This window comes from Malaclemys terrapin, chromosome 10 (assembly GCF_027887155.1).
Source record: "Malaclemys terrapin pileata isolate rMalTer1 chromosome 10, rMalTer1.hap1, whole genome shotgun sequence".
Lineage (NCBI taxonomy): Eukaryota > Metazoa > Chordata > Testudines > Emydidae > Malaclemys > Malaclemys terrapin.
This window is the reverse complement of record NC_071514.1, coordinates 40,511,426-40,527,644: the sequence shown is the minus strand read 5'-3', so window position 1 is coordinate 40,527,644 and position 16,219 is coordinate 40,511,426. Positions and strand designations below refer to the sequence as shown.

Sequence of the window (16,219 nt, the reverse complement as noted above, 5' to 3'; positions counted from 1 at the left end):
CAGCATCAGAGAACAAGAAGGAGCTCTTTCTGCGGCAAAATTGTCATTGACCCAAAACGTACCAACCTTTTCTAGGGAAAATCTCAACAAAATCTCTCGTCTGCAGTTGGTTCGACCCAAATGAGAACATTTGGTGCATTCAACCGCACGGACGCATTTCGTTTCAAGTCTGTTCAACGTGAAACTGCATCTGCCGAAGGCGCCTCATGCCCTGGCTCTCCCCTATAACCCCGCCTCTGACCCAACTATATGGTGCATCATGGGAGTCACGTGCCGGGAGGCAGAATGTGACGAGAGAGCCCAGCGCATGGGCAGAATGAGGATGAGAGGCACATGAATCCAGCTCCCATGAGGCACCGCGTGGGCAGATGCAGTTTAATATCGAGCTGGCTCAGAATGAAAAGTCCCGACCGTTCCAAATGGAAAAACGTTTGAATTTCTTTGGGCGGCATCAAGTGCAATATCCCAACTTTCCTCGCTATTTGGGGTGGAAAGAAACTTTGACCGAATGGACTTTCTGGATGGATATAGACCCCGTTCTGCTCAGGGGGGCGCTGTCCACGGGGTAACTCCCTCTTTATCTCCTCAGAGCTGCAGTGCCTCGTGTGGCCATTTGCAGTGAAGTGCTAGGGCGGGGCAGTGACTGCATTAGTCAAGCGCGGGACAGGTGGGTGGGGTGGCCCCAGCGGGGCAGCTCCCTGCCGGCTCCCTGAGTGCTCCCTGCTGGCTCCTTCCCGCCTGACACTCTGTGCAGTGGAATTCCCACCAGGCCATTCTGGTGATGGGATGCGGTTGGCAAGGGCCTTGCCATCACCGGAACGGTCCATTCGGCCCCCTGATGACCAGCAAGGCTCTGATCCCCAGGATGGCCGGTAACCCTCACTCCTCACAACCTGTCAACGCAAACTCTGCTACATGGCAGGCCAAAGGAGCCCACCACCATACTGCACCAAGACCCTGCCCTCCTAACCCTTGAGTACTCTGCTATTGTCTATTGCAGGCGCATTCAGAACCAGAGACCTGAATCCAGCCCATTCGCTGTGACTGCGGCCAACTCTGCAAGTCTGGGGGCCCTGGGAATGCCGCGTGGCTGTGCCAGGAGCCGGCCTGCATCAATAAAGTCTGAGAGCCCTGGGGATTCCTCTTCCCTGCCTGCTTCCTTTGAGCGGCTGGGCCAGAGCTTTGCATTCCACGCTCTCAGGAAGGTAAATAAAGGGACGGGGTGGGGGGAAGGGGGAGTCTTTTAAACAGCAGCTCCCAGAGCCCCTCGACTGGCAGACAGCGACCGGCCTGGGGGGAGGATTAGCCTGAATGCTGGGTCTTTGCTGCCAGTGCGGCAGAGTTTCGGGGCGGGGCTCCTGGAACTTCAAGAACCTGCTGTGCAGAAGCATGGAGCAGCTCCCTAAATCCTGCCCTCCTGCTTCTGGGGCCGTGCCAGGCTGCACAGCAGGGACAAGACTTGGCCCGCGATGCAGGTAGTCCCTGTCCTTGGCCAGGACTCGGGTGAGACGCTGCCCTTCCCAGGCCCCCTGTACCTCTCTGCACCAGTAGCTGTTGCAGAGCCGGAAGGCCGGCCACTTGCTATTCTTCTCTTGGTTGAGCACTTCCTGGAAACTGCAGCTGTTGTTTCTGAAACAGAGGAGAAGGGTGAGGCCTGCAGCCCCTCTGGGCGGGGATAATGGTGGGGCTGGGAGGGGCTTTTCTGCAGCTTGCTAGAGTCTGAGCCCCCAGAAAACAGTCCTGAGTGTAGACAGCACCTTTGTATCCTTACTGCTACATACACAGCTGGGTGGGAGCTCCAGCCGCCCCGGCCTTCACATGGCATGACCGGTGCTATACTTCTCTGCTGGCAGGGAGAGGCAGCAGGGCAGGGAGCCTGCGTGGCCCCAGGCTCTGAAGGGAACGCTTGCTAGGGCGGCGGTGCCAGCCCTGCTGCTAGGAGCTGGCAGGAAAGCACTGAGCTGGGTGATGCTTTGGAGGCTTGTGTCTTTCAGGGTTTGAGGTGGATCAGCCGCCCTCCAGGAGCGGAGAGCAGCTCTCCCTGCTGCAGTCGGACCTGCGTGGCACGGCCACCAACGGGCCTGATGCAACTGCTGCCTCCGCCTCACCTGCCTGGCACTGCTGCCCCACCTGATGGGCACCCCCACCTGCCACACAACTCTCCCTACCTCCTGTAGACTCCAGGGGGCACCATGGTCGCCAGGGAGTGCCCCATGGCAGCCAGGAACTCGGTGGAGATGCTGGGATCCACATGCTGCTTGTAACCTGCAACGAAGATCAGCTGCTGGGCTGCACCTCCTGGCGGAGGAGTGAAGAGCCCGCTCAGGGCCCCTCGCTCCCCATCCACCCACTCCTCCTCACAGCCCCCCCTCAGGGCCCCTCGTTCCCCAACCACCCACTGCTCCTCACAGCCCCCCCTCAGGGCCCCTCGCTCCCCAACCACCCACTGCTCCCCACAGCCCCCCCTCAGGACCCCTCGCCTCCCCATCCGTTCAGTGCTCCCCACAGCCCCCCCCTCAGGGCCCCTCGCTCCCCCATCCACCCACTGCTCTCCATAGCCCTCGTAGGCCCCTCACCCCACACTCCTGCTCGCCTCTTGCACCCCGGGCTTCCTACCCCCTCACCTGCGTATGATGGGATGGTTTTCTGTAGGAATGTCGGCAGCCACTCGTACAGCACAATATTCTACAGAGGAGAGGAGGAGATGGCGTCAGCACAAACACCCACAGAGCTCGGGGCAGAGGCCCCAGCCATCATCACTCCAGGGGCTCTCCCTCGTGCTGGCCCCTCTGCACGGGGCTCCCGGCTCCCTCACCTGGTAGGTAGCAACGACCCACTTGCGCGCATGCTGGAATACGTCCTCGTCCGACCAGCTGGGGTTCTCCTGGGCCAGCTTCGAGGCCCAGTGATTGTGGTAGCGGAACCAGACGATGCTCTCGGCCTGCAGGAAAAGGTTCTCGTTCCCTCTGGCATTCCCAAAATCTACAACAATCAAGGAGCCCATGAAGTGCAGGACAAACACACACAGAAGTTAGAAGAAAACATAAAATACTCTTGCTGGTAGGTTGCCACATAACACAACTGTATTTCTTAGAATCCAAAACCCTACCACACAAGAACCAAATCCAGAGAGAGACAGAGCAGGCTGCTCTCTAAGGCAGCAAGGCACAAAACCTTACTCTAGGCTAGCTCTTTGCAGACTGCATACCAAAGATTGCACATATCCCTCCAGACCTCCTGCCCCGCAAGCAGAACCAGGAAACCCCTTGAAATTTAAAGTAGTAACTTTTTTTTTTTAAGACAGTTTTCAATACACCACAGAGCTGACTGTTGCTGCCATGGAACAGAAAGGAAGCCTGCTGCTAGATTCCCACACACGGCTTCCCTGGTGCTATGGGGAGGGAAGAGATTGGAGAGGGGATGTTCTGGGGGCTGTGTACCGCCGGCACTGGGTAGGGGATTTTCAGTGTCCAAGTCTGCCAGCCAGAGGCCATTCTGTGGGGAACAGAAGAAAGGTAGAAGAGAAGACAAGAGCCCTTCCTTGTTCTTGTAGGACGTCAGTAACTATTTTCTAGTCCTCTCTCTATATATATCAGAGGGGATAGGAGTAAGAGGGAACACAATAGAGAAATAGAAAAAACAAGGAGGCAGTTGATTAATTTAAAAAAAGCACATTTAAACCTGATAAAGGAAGCCCTTTAACACCGAACATGGCTACCCTATGGAACTCCTTGCCACAAAGTGTGGCCAAGAAAAGAGGTTACATTTCTCTCTCATTTCTTTCTCCTACTGTTTTTCATCTTTCCTCATGGAAAAAGTAAAAGACAAAGCAAACAAAGCTGTCAGATGCACATCAGCTATTTGATAGTTTTATGGATGAGCAGTACACTTCGTCAGTCATAAAACATCTCTCGTCCGCAGTGTGGCATGGCATGAGCACATCCCCTGCTTTGGCATGGGAGATGCTAAGCTCTTCCTAGCATCAGGTAAAGTGGCAGAGAGCAAAGGATGGCCAGATAAAGAATTTTTAAAAAAGCACAGCAGGATTATTACTAAGTTTGTTACCTGCATCTTAGATCATTTCAGATTAGAGGGGAAGAGTGGGTTTCTATCAGCATAGTTTGGGCTGGGAGCTGACGCAGGGCTACCTCAAATTCACATTGCATCTTCAACTTACACAGGGGTTCCTGTCACCTCCCTTGCGTGATTTGGCATTTCTCTCCCTCTTGGGCTGGGTCCCTGCCTCCTTCCCCGGCTGGGCACCCACACAGAGTGGTTCCAAAACTTTCCCACTTGCTGGGAACTGACTTTATTGTGACCTGACCAACATTATCCCAACAGGAACCTTCGCTGGCGCGTCCTCCCTGAGCTTGGCCGCCCCAGGGGCCTCCCTGACCTAGTTCCCTCTCTCTAGGGAGCCAATCCGGCTAGTCAGGATGGAATTAACACAATGCACTTGCTATAATGAGTGGGCGGAGCTTCAGCAGCTTTGGGCAGAGTTCTGACCCTCATTGGCAGGGAGGTTCTGCCCCAACGCACCACCCGATAACTCTCAGGGCTGCATGGGCTGCAGGCAGGGCCGGCTCCAGGCACCAGCTTGCCAAGCAGATGTTTGGGGCGGCCATTCTGGAGAGGGGCGTCACATCCAGCTATTCGGCGGCTATTCGGCGGACGGTCCCTCACTCCCACTTGGAGCGAAGGACCTCCCGCCGAATTGCCGCCGCAGATCGTGATCAAGGCTTTTTTTTTTTTGCGCCGCTTGGGGCGGCAAAAACCCTGGAGCCGGCCCTGGCTGCAGGGCCGCCTGGGCTTGAAGCAATCCCTCCATAAGGGCGAGGGAGAGGGCCAGCTCTGGAAGACCTTATGGTGCTGAGTCTGACCAAGATTCTGCCTTCTTTGATCACTGCCTCCCTCACTCCGGGTGTTTCTGGGGAAGGAACATTACACAGATGAGTCTTTAAACTGTGATTTGAGGACTTCAGTCACTCAGCCAGAGGTTAGGGGTCTAGTACGGCCACGAGGGAGTGGTTGAGGCTCTGTGGCCTGCGACATGCAGCAGCTCAGACTAGATGATCATGAGGGTTTCTTCTGGCCTTAAAGTCTAGGTGACCCACCAGCACAGCCTGGGTCTGTAGGGGCAGCACCTGGCTGCAGGGAGTGGCCAGCACTTTGCTGCCGGGGCCTGGCAGGTGCTAACAGATGTTTCTCTTCATGGTGCTGCTTGAATGCACCTTGGTTCCAAACCACACACCACACCCAGGAAACAAACAGCTTTTTGTCTGGGAATTTCCAGTGGGCCGCCCTTTCCACGGTGAGTGCTTGGCATCAGGTTCTCTAGATGCAGGGGGATCTGGCCTACCCACCCAGCCCCTTGCTCCCTGCGCCAAGGTGATGCTCTGCTTGGATGCACCCAGTGGTGGGTTTGCTCAGGGAATCGGGTGGGAGACTGATGACTCAGTGCTGGGGGAAGTCCAGCAGTTTTAACCGCTTTTCTGCATTTCTCTCAAGCAGCCTGTGCAATCGTCCTGATTCTGATCCAGGATGGGTTGGAGACTTCAGCCTGGGTAGGGTGTGAAATAACCTTGCAAATGCACCAGGGGAGGCTGAAAGGTGGGAAACTGGGACATGAGGCTTACTTACCATAGATCCCTTGGGAGCCCCCCTTTCCTGTGGACGGGTCCAGAGCCTTCCACATGAAGTTTCTCCCATCAGTCTGCTTTGGGAAGCTACTGTTAGTCTCAGAAGCCAGCTTCCCACCAGAGAAACTCCTCAAGGCATCACTCCAGGAATGAGAAGGGCCATAAATGGCACTTCCATCAAGCCAGCCTGTCACCATGTTTATCTGAGGAGAGAAGCAAGGGCTAGGGTCAGAGCAGAATGATCAGCTGCCTCCTGGTCTCTGTATGGGGATGGAGAAGGATCAGGGCTTAGCCAAAACCCAGGTCCTCTGTGCACTTGTATCTATTGATGGTCCGCTACATACACGGTGAGATGAACAGCACGTACTCCACAAGGAACAGAAATCTTACCACCTTCTTATCAATCTGGAGCAGAAGTCACCAGAATCATCAAGAAAGGGATGGGCCTGCCAATGTTGATAAACTACCAACCCCGTGACCCTTCCTCCAGATAAGGGGCCTTCCCAGAGGCTGGAGGAAGTTCCGTTATCATTCTTTTAAATTATTTTTCATTTCCTGCTTTCCTTTGGATTCTAAGACAGAAGCTCTTGAATCACAGGCTGAGTGAGGCAGGGCAGGAGGAAGTCCTGGACTCCTCCCCAGCAAACCTGCTCTCAGCACGGTGGTTCTAACCAGAGCCCCTCCGTTTGGCTGCTGCTCATCCATCCCTAGAGCCATGTCTCCTGCTGCTGCTTTGTGAAGTCTCTTTCCGCTACAGCTGGGCCACGCATTTCACGTGGCAAACATTTCCATTGAAAAATGGCCTCTTTTGAAAATATACATTTCCTTGCAAACATTTTGGTGTCTTCAAAACTTTTGAGGATTTGAAATTTTTCTAAGAAACACTGAGTTAAAAATGTGACCTGCTAATCAGGCTCCATTGTGATTTTCCATTTTTGAGCTCTGTCCCTTTGTGTTCATCAGGTGTCTGGCCAAATTAGGTACACGGTGGGACTTTTTTCAGCACATAACACATTTTCAGTTCTGAAAAAAATTTCAATCTCAAAACTGAAAAACTTCATTACGGGAAATTTTGATTTTCAAAAACAGTTTAAAAAAATCTGTAGATGGTTTTTAAAAAAATGAAATCAATCCATTTGGAAAACCAGTGACATGAAATGACGTGTGCAATGTGTTTTCATTTTTCAGCCAGCTCTGCCTACTATTGGATGTTGTATTGATGGTGATGGTACCACATGTTCCCATATCCTGACACTTCAGAATATTATCAGGTTACACTGAGCCAGGCATGCTGTTGTATGGAAATGCATTCCAACCCATGATGTTTTTTCATAGTAGCAAGACTCGGGTACCACAATGCATTTATCCTTTTGCAATCTCTATGACTGCCCATTTGCACAGCATACACATTCCATTGTTTATTACACCAAGATAAAAAGAATTTACTGCCTAGAATATCTTGTTTATTACCAATCACATGCAACATAGGAGCACAATTACAGAAAGGCTTGTTACTCAAGTGTGTGTAAGCATTTCATCAAATTAGTCCTAAAATAACACTGCTCATAACCCATTTCTAACACACCAGAGTTACTTCAGCTCCTATCACTAACATTTTCCTTGGGCATTTTGACTAAAGCGATAAGAACAAGAGTACTTGTGGCACCTTAGAGACTAACAAATTTATTTGAGCATAAGCTTTCATGGGCTACAGCCCACTTCATCGGATGCATAGAATGGAACATACAGCAAGAAGATATTTATACATACAGAGAACATGAAAAGGTGGAAGTAGCCATACCAACTGTAAGAGGCCAATCAATTGAGATGAGCTATCATCAGCAGGAGAAAAAAAACTTTTGAAGTGATAATCGAGATGACCCATAGAAGGTGTGAGGATACTTAACATGGGGAAATAGATTCAATTAGTGTAATGACCCAACCATTGATAGCTCATCTCAATTGATTGGCCTTTTACAGTTGGTATGGCTACTTCGACCTTTTCATGTTTTCTGTATGTATAAATATCTTCTTGCTGTATGTTCCAGTCTATGCATCCATGGAAGTTTATGCTCAAATAAATTTGTTTGTCTCTAAGGTGCCACAAGTACTCCTGTTCTTTTTGCGGATACAGACTAACACAGCTGCTACTCTGAAGCCTGTCACTAAAGCAATAGAAATTCCTGCAGCAAGAGGGATAGCTCAGTGGTTTGAGCATTGGCCTGCTAAACCCAGGGTTGTAAATTCAATCCTTGAGGGGGCCATTTAGGGATCTGGGGCAAAAATCTGTCTGGGGATTGGCCCTGCTTTGAGCAGGGGGTTGGACTAGATAATCTGAGGTCCCTTCCAGCACTGATATTCTATGATTATCATCTGAGGTGGCTACATTTTTCCCCAACTCTGGCCTCCTAGAAAGTTGTGACTTGATTTGCCAATAAATTGGATAGTTCTGTGACAATCTGCAGAAATTGTTCGTCTTTCTTTTGTAAAGAACAAATATTTTGTTAAACGACCCTGAATGCTGACTTTGCCTAGTTGCACCAACAGCCTGGATGCTCCATTTGTGTGTGGTTTTGTACATGGGGTAAGGTACTGCTGACTGTCTGTCTTCACAGATTTTTTTTAAACAAAAAAAAAATTAGATATTATTCTCCAGCCTTTCTTCACTGGGCTGTAACGCAGTCAGTACCCCATGCCGCCTGCCGCCCATCTAACAGAGCCCTGTTTGAGGCCGGGAGCTCTCTGCTGGGGGGTGAGTGGGGAATTTTAGGTTCCTGTTATTTCCTATGTCATGGGAACTCTGTGTGATACTGGGAGAACATGGAGAGAGCTCGTCAGTGTCCCTAAGAGGGCTTGGATGAACCCCTTAAACTGAAGTTAGCAGATGTGTCCTCCAGGAATCCAGGGCCTAAAACTAGTGAAAGAGCAATTCAGTTTGCAGTCCACAAACAAAGCAGTGCTGCTTAAGTACCAGCAAGAATGAAAAGGCCTTTAAGTGGCGGCATGACCTCTGCATACTGCACTGAGGGGAGACTCCTGAGCACGTACAATTGGATATTAATTCATTGGGAAAGCCTGACAGAGGGTCAGGGCACCTGGCCTATCTGAAGCGTCACACAGAAAGAGCCAAGGGGTATAAATAAACCAGATCCTACAAGGGAGACTCTCTGTCTCTCTTCTTCCTGGCCCAGGTCCATATGCACTGAGTGCTGGAGATGCAGGGGTCCAGCTAAGAGCTCAAAGGGCCAGAGAACAAGCTAGATGATGAAAGGAAGGATAGTCCACTCCAGTGGCTAGAAGCTAGGAGATCTGAGCTCTCTTCTAGGGGTACTGTGACCTAGGGTAGTATGCCTCCTGTCTGTAAAATGGCAATTCCCCACCTTGCAGGTTGGCTTGCGAGGCCTGGCTGGCTAATGCTTGTAAAGGGGTGCAGCGTTCCTATCAGAAGCTGCTTATCTTGGTCAATATATCTTCAACAATGCATTTTCTGTCTAGTCCATTTCATTGCAATGTTTCCTCTCTTGCATCCTGGCCTGGTTACCAGTGGGAACTGTGCTGTTCTCAGGTCACTGTGGGCATTAATGTCATTAATAGGTGGGGACAGTGACTGGTGTGTGAGAGAACGGTGCTGCTGCTCTCTGCTCTAGATTGCTTTCCTGTACTCTTAATTTCATAAGGCACCTTTATGTCACTGTGCCAGAGACCTGTTGACACATGCCCTGCCTCAGCCCAGCCAGTTACGAAATACTCTTGTAAACAACCAATGGAAGAAATAAGTACAACCCAAAAGGAAACAGAAAAGGAAATGCTGCCACTTCACCTGTTCTCGGGGGTTGTTGGGGCTCTGCCCCGACTCCACAGCCCACTTGCTGCGCTGGAGGGGTAGGACCACGTCTCCAGCATTGTCGGGGTCAAACACGGGGTCTCCAGCGGGGATGCGGATGTTTATGAATTGAGCAGGACAGCCGGGATTCTCCACCGCCAGGATCTCCGAGAGCACATGGAAACCTGCAAGAGACCCAAGCAGAGACACTGACTGGGACAGCTGGGTGGGAGCGGGTTGTCAATTGCACCCCAAGAATTACAGCATTCAACAAGATTCAGGCAAATTCTCCATGGCCCTGCGTAACGACTGCTGTTCCGGCTCAGTCAGAGCGGGTCAAGTGAGATGCGGATGGGGGGGCTGCACACAGATGACCATGTTGGACAATGACCCACATTCTTTCTCTGACTTTCCACTGGCTTGCTGGCTGACCTTGGGGAAGTCACTTGACATCTCTGTTCCTCCGTTCCCCAGCTGCAAACGGGAGTGATGATACTTGCCTCTCTCTACAGTGCTTTGAGATCCCTGGATGGGAGGGGCTATGAGGCAGAGTACTGTGAGGAGTGCTGGGCTTTACCCGTTTGTGGGGCTGGGCAGACGAACACATGGCTCGCGCAGAGTCCCATCGTCAGCAGGGATTAAATCGGATTGAGCCAGTGGCTGTTCAGAGATCCCCAGTAGGTGCTGCCTTTCATCAGCTTGACCTGCTCCCTCACATGTCCTTGTTCCTGGAACTGCCTTGAGAGACTGGGGGGATCTGTTCGCCAAGCCTGGCGACTGCCTGCCGTAAGCCGAGTGATGCACAGCAAGCAAGGACTGAGGAAGCGTCTGTCCTACAGGCAGGTTCTAAGCCGGAGGTTCACACCCTTCTTTGCCGGGAGCCTTTGAGCTGTCTGGTGTTGGATGGAGCTGGAGGCAGAGGTGCCACAACCCTGTGAACCACAACCCATTTTTGGGCTAGTCCAGTCTGCCTAGAAGCAGTCAGGGCTGGAAATCTCACAGGCCGTTTTAATGCTGGCCGACTGTACAGTGCTCGGGAGGGGAATTTCTGAAGCATTGTGTAAGCACCAACCATCACTATCTCTAGCCCAAAACAGAGCAAAGGGCCCGGGGAAAGTGGGGGAATTTTGAGGACGTATCCAACCCAGTCCCCTAAACCTTCCAGGGTTCTCCCACTCCTGCGTACTGCATAGCTGCTCTCAGCCTGGGGATTGCATCTTGCCAGGATAACAACTCGCCTGCCCACTTCAGAGAGCCTCTAGCTCAGCAGGAGAGATGGGCTGGATGCAGTACTCTCTGGATGGGTTCTCTGGCCTGTGATCAGAGGAGAGGGTCAGGCTGGTCCCCTTTACTATTGAAATCTCTGAGATAAAAATGAACAGAGCACAGAATCCTGGCCAAAGTCTCTGCTAGCAGCCAGCGCTGAGCACTGCTGGGACAGGCTCCTGCTGGGATCCACTCCCCAGACGATCGAACAAATGCTCAGCGACATGGCTAATGAATAGGTGAAGTTCTGCGTGTGACAGGAATGGATATTGCTTCATGCCTCTTGCAGACAACAGGGACACTGCTGATTGCCCCAGGCTAGAGGGACTGCCCCAGGCTAGAGGGACTGCCCCAGGTGAGCTTGTGTTTGCTTTGCCTCTTGAATCAGTGAGACTAAAGGAAATAATAACTGAACCCCATTTCCTCTTGCTCTTTCTCCTCCACTGAGATGGGCCCTTGACTTCTGGGAAACCTGCAGCCTGTTTGCTCAACCTGTGGGAACATACCCAGGGGATTACACTCTCCAAACATGACTCAGACAAATGGAGGAAGTCACCAGTGCACAGAGCATGGCCACAGGCCCCAGTGTGAGAGGAGCCCAGATCGTGTCCCCATCGACAGGAATGTCCTCTGAGATGGATGAGGGACATGCCCCCTGCAGGCCGTTCCTAACCCCCAGGGCTCAGCAAGGTCTGATGTCTTGGTTTGGAAGTTATAGATTTGAATCTGTCTAAGGGCTTTGTAGGGGAAAAAGCAAGAGGGGTCACAAAGATGGGAGTAAAGAAATAGCTCAAGGGCTGTACCTAGTGCCCTGCCAGCCATCTCTTACCAAAGAAGACTCCCAGCACGGTTCTGTTCCTGCTGGAGGCCAGCCCGGAGGGCCCCCGTGCGGCCACGTTGCTGAGCCTGCGAGCATTGGGCACATGCGGTTCCTGCAGGGGCTCATACACGCCATCGGCATAGTTAGCTGGCAGGAGACGCAGCAACTTGGAACCTGGTGGTACAACATCAGCATGTCACTGTGTCCAGTATCCCCAGGACAGATGGGATCCCAAGGTTGTGGGCAGCATATAGGGGAAAGGGGGCCCTTGGGGCTGCCCAGAGGGCTGGGAAATCTGGGCTGGGGGGAGAGAATGAGATAGATGGAGTGTTTGGGAACCTGCCTTCCAGAAAACCTAGTGTCTTTGTAAAGGACAGTCAGGGCTGCAGTGTGCTAAACATCCAACTAGACACATTCCTTCTCTGTGCAATCAGATCCACACAGCATCTCCTCATTCCATCGGGGCACAAGGGATGTTTTTTACAAGGGTCAACTACCAGCAGCACAGACCATCCAACCTGGCACCCCGATACCAGGCAACGCCAGATGCGTCAGAGGAGAACAAACATTTAATTCCAGCAGATCCACGTCAGCCAGGAGCATGAAAACCCCCGTAACTGGCAAAAGCCAAAGCCCACTTGCAGATGCAGCTAACCTGCATAAAAGCCCTTTTTCTGGGAGAGATTATTTCGTTTGGGGAAATGGTAGAAACTATCCTGGCAAAAGCACTCGTTTGTTGGTGCAGCTCTCCTGATCAATGCCAGCAGCAAGCCCTCGCCAGTGGAGACGGGCCAAAATAAACAACGTGCCGCAAGCTACACAAGCTTGAGTTTCTGGAGGGATCGCAGGTGGGAGGTTTTAAAAGCACCTAAGGGAGTTTGGTGCCACCACCCTTTGAAAGTCAAAAGAAGCCACATGCATAAGAGAGTTTGGTGCCAACACCTACTGAAAGTCAGTGGAAGCTGGGTACCTAAGGGAATTTGGTGCCTATCACCCACTGAAAGTCAGTGGAAGCCGGGTACCTAAGGGAGTTTGGTGCCTATCACCCACTGAAAGTCAGTGGAAGCCGGGTACCTAAGGGAGTTTGGTGCCTATCACCTACTGAAAGTCAGTGGAAGCAGGGTGCCTAACTCTCTTAGATGCTTTTGAAAATCCTCCCTGAAGGCGCAGCCCTGTTGAGGACCTCATCAAAGCCCACTGAAATCAATGGAAAGACTCGGGAGGCTTTGGCCCTGGCCAGTGGAGTGGGGGCTGCCTGCCCTGGAGGTGACCAAGGTATGGATGACAGTAGCATCTAAATGTGAAAGTTGCAACCTCTCAGCCAAGTGAAGGTGGCAGAAGCCATATGCTGCTGTATTACAATCACCTCAAAGGACCTGGGAATCCAACAAGAGCCCTGAGCAATACCCAGGAGCAACCAATGGTAGGCAAATCTCCTATGCCACCTCCTCTGGCTGCTCCAAGCCACCATCTTCAGCTCAGGCAGGTCTGGAGTGAACTTTAGCCTCCTAATCCCCATCAGGCCCCAGTTTCAAATCAACAGTTCTGGCCTCCCGCGCTCCCACACTCACCTGCAGAGCCGCGGTTGTGGTACAGGAGGTTGTTGTACCAGCCGTCATAGCGCTGGACTTCCCAGTGAACGTTCTCTTGAGCGCCTGTGAAGACACCAGACCCCAGGGCCATATTGAGCTGGGATGGCATGAAGCATGAGTGGCAGCTGTTATAGGGGAGATGGGGACTGAACCCAGGGAACAGGATGCAGGTTTGGTTTGTACAGTCACAGCTGGAGCAAACTGACACCAGCGTCTCCTGAGATTTTAAACAAAACATTGAGAGGGGCCCTGGATCGGTGTGCTGGTAGCCCAGCCTGCTGAAGGGTCACTAAGGCAGCACCTCACACTACCAGCAAGGAAAACATGCTTCCCAGTAGGGCAAGACAACTCCCTCTGCTACACAAGGAACACTTTTCAGAGTAGCAGCCGTGTTAGTCTGTATCTGCAAAAAGAACAGGAGTACTTGTGGCACCTTAGAGACTAACACTGGATTTCTGTGTCACGGGACTTTTACCTCAGAGTGAGGGGCTGGACTGCCTCCCAGCCAATCCCCAGGGCTGCGAGTGAACTGAACAGCAAAACAATATTACTGACCAAACAAAGCCCAGGGACCATATCAACATGTCCCACTCGCTGCATGAGACACACCAGCATGCCAGTGACAGTCACTGAGCAGGCATGCCCACACAGTACTAGTCACAGCACATAACGGAGCCAGGGCATCCACCCCACAGTCACATGCCAGGACACACCCTTATCTCAGCACCTCTCCTCCTCCCCCAAGAGATGTGGCCTTGGGCGGTAGATTCTTTCTAATCAAAGAAGCCCAAACAGAAGCGAGAAAACGTGGGGCATTCCAATATGTCAGTAACCACGGATGTGGGGGTGGGGGGTGGAAGCAAGGTAATAATGGTACTTACCCACTGCACCCCACGTCCCGGAGAGGAGCCACCCAACCAAGACCAGGATCCAAGTCTTAGTCCTGGCCATAACGGTTGTACTTTTCCTGGGAGACCCTCCCACTGATGCCTCTGAAAACAGAGAGGAAAGCAGGTGGATTGGAGCCCCACGAAGAATTTCTAAACCTCAGGAAGCCTTGGTGTCTCACTGAGTGCAGGGGGCCAAAGAATGACACTGTAGCTTGCTGGTTAGAGTACGCACACAGGATGTGGGAGACATAGGATTCAGTCCCCCGGCTCCAATAAAGTTTGAATTATTTATCCACAGGGGAACGGAGAGACTGAGGCAGCCCCATGTCAGAATATCCCAGTATCTAGTGGTTAGGGCACTCGGCTGGGAGATGCCTGTTCAAATCCCTTCTCCCTATCAGGAAGAGGCGGGACATGAACTGGGGGTTCTCCCACATCCCAGGTGGGTGACTGACCCCCTAGGCTAAAAGTTATCAGAGAGATGCTCCTCCTCATATAATATGCCTTGGGTGCTTAACTCCAAAGGCTTCCCAACCGTGGATCTCTAGGAGGGATGGATGCCTCCCTGCAGCCTAGGCTTAGGTACCTATCTCTGAGACAGGGGCAGGACTTAGTATGCACTCTTCTCGCTGGCAGCTCCCATTGGCTAGCGTAGGTGGCTCCCCTAACATGCTAGATTGGAGTCAATACTTGAAATCATCCAACCAGCTTAACACTTGTTCTGCTTCTGAGGCAGAAATCTTAAGGGTGAAGACCAGCAGTCTGCAAAGGCATCTTGCCTATGTATTTTTATAGTGTTCCTGTCCATAAGGCACATTTCTGAATAGCAGGTCTGCACAGCAGGGGAAAGAGGTTGCAGAGCTCACATATTTGCTGAGCACTTCCAGCAAATAGCAGTAGGGTGGGTCTGCTTCCAAAGCTATTTTCACCTGCTCTGTGGAAGGACCCCCTCAATGCACTGCCTCGGCAAGAAGTCACATTGTTTGGATAAACCATTTTCTGGACATAGCTTCTGACAAAGATTACACAATCGTCTTTTCCCACATTCCAGGCCTAAGTGACACTCCAGGTGTATCGTGTGTTTTACATAGAGGCTAATAGAATGCATGTATTGTACCTGATTTTTAGAAACCCTCAACCTGGACCATAATCTTATAGGTTCAGTTTTGCATCTGCAGTTAATGATAGCTGGAACATTTCTCCTATTATTAGCAGAAGGTACAAATTATAGCATGTGCACCTCTAACTCCAATGCAGTAGTTTAAGATCTAAATGCTAGCATTTGTGCCCACCTAACCAGATATCATCTCCAGGCCCTCAGTTTGTGTGCAAGAGGAGATACACAATCTAAAGCCCATTATTTTTGTTGCCCTTTGAATACATGATGCCATTACAGGTGGTTTGATACACTGTAAACAAATTTTCCTTTGCTTATGAGAAATAATACTGTATAAATCTCCTCTCAGATGATCTCAAATCCATACGTCATCAAGTGTTATTACAAGCAAACACTTCATTAGCTTTTTAAAGAAAGTTACATCTTTTTGACACATGGATTTAAGATTGAACTACTACTGAAAGATTCCTCTAGCTTGAAAAGCACAGAATGGCGACATCCCTTCAGTTGCAAGCAGTAGGCTATGTATGCATATGGGTATGTATTTATCAGCTGACAGAGTAGTTTCTAGAGGAAAGAGTTACAACCAAATTTACAAAAATTGCCAGCTGGGTGTAACATTAACTCAGATAGCTCCAATACAACTAGCACAGTGAATCCTTACTATGGAATTATCCATAACACTAGTAGAAAGAGACACTCACAAATGGCTACTTCTCACAAGCAGAAAACCACAGATCCAGACTGTAATAGGATCTGGGCTGGTATGAAATTAACAGGAAATTTCCACTCCTGGCCCAGTTTAAAGAAATAGAAAATAAACATCAGAGAAAGAGAGAATATTATGCAAGGAAAATTATTAGAAGATGGCCAACAGATGGAGTGTCCAGTCATATATTTCTGCAAAGAGAGAGAGAGACTCTAGTCTCTATCACCAAGGCATTTATACAGTACTCTTCCTGCCATGGTATCAATCAATGCACTCTCCATTCAGGTCACATACTTCACATACTTCTCCTGTGTACATAAATGTGATGAGCTGAGCACATGCCTCAAGGATGGCTAGAGACAC

The 16,219-nt window shown here is 50.9% G+C and overlaps 1 protein-coding gene across 1 annotated transcript in view; it reads right to left on the bottom strand.

Moving 5' to 3' along the window:
* The window catches only part of DUOX2 (dual oxidase 2), a 44,391-nt gene that overhangs the window by 24,942 nt on the left and 3,230 nt on the right, over positions 1–16,219 (bottom strand). The window contains exons 2-10 of the mRNA XM_054042072.1: positions 14,022–14,132; positions 13,120–13,203; positions 11,558–11,722; positions 9,460–9,647; positions 5,641–5,842; positions 2,816–2,982; positions 2,625–2,685; positions 2,169–2,265; positions 1,536–1,629 (exon numbers count right to left, since the gene is read on the bottom strand). Of these exons, the coding sequence (XP_053898047.1) occupies positions 1,536–1,629; positions 2,169–2,265; positions 2,625–2,685; positions 2,816–2,982; positions 5,641–5,842; positions 9,460–9,647; positions 11,558–11,722; positions 13,120–13,203; positions 14,022–14,091 (1,128 nt within the window). The 5' untranslated portion in view covers positions 14,092–14,132. The remainder of the gene's footprint in view (positions 1–1,535; positions 1,630–2,168; positions 2,266–2,624; positions 2,686–2,815; positions 2,983–5,640; positions 5,843–9,459; positions 9,648–11,557; positions 11,723–13,119; positions 13,204–14,021; positions 14,133–16,219) is intronic.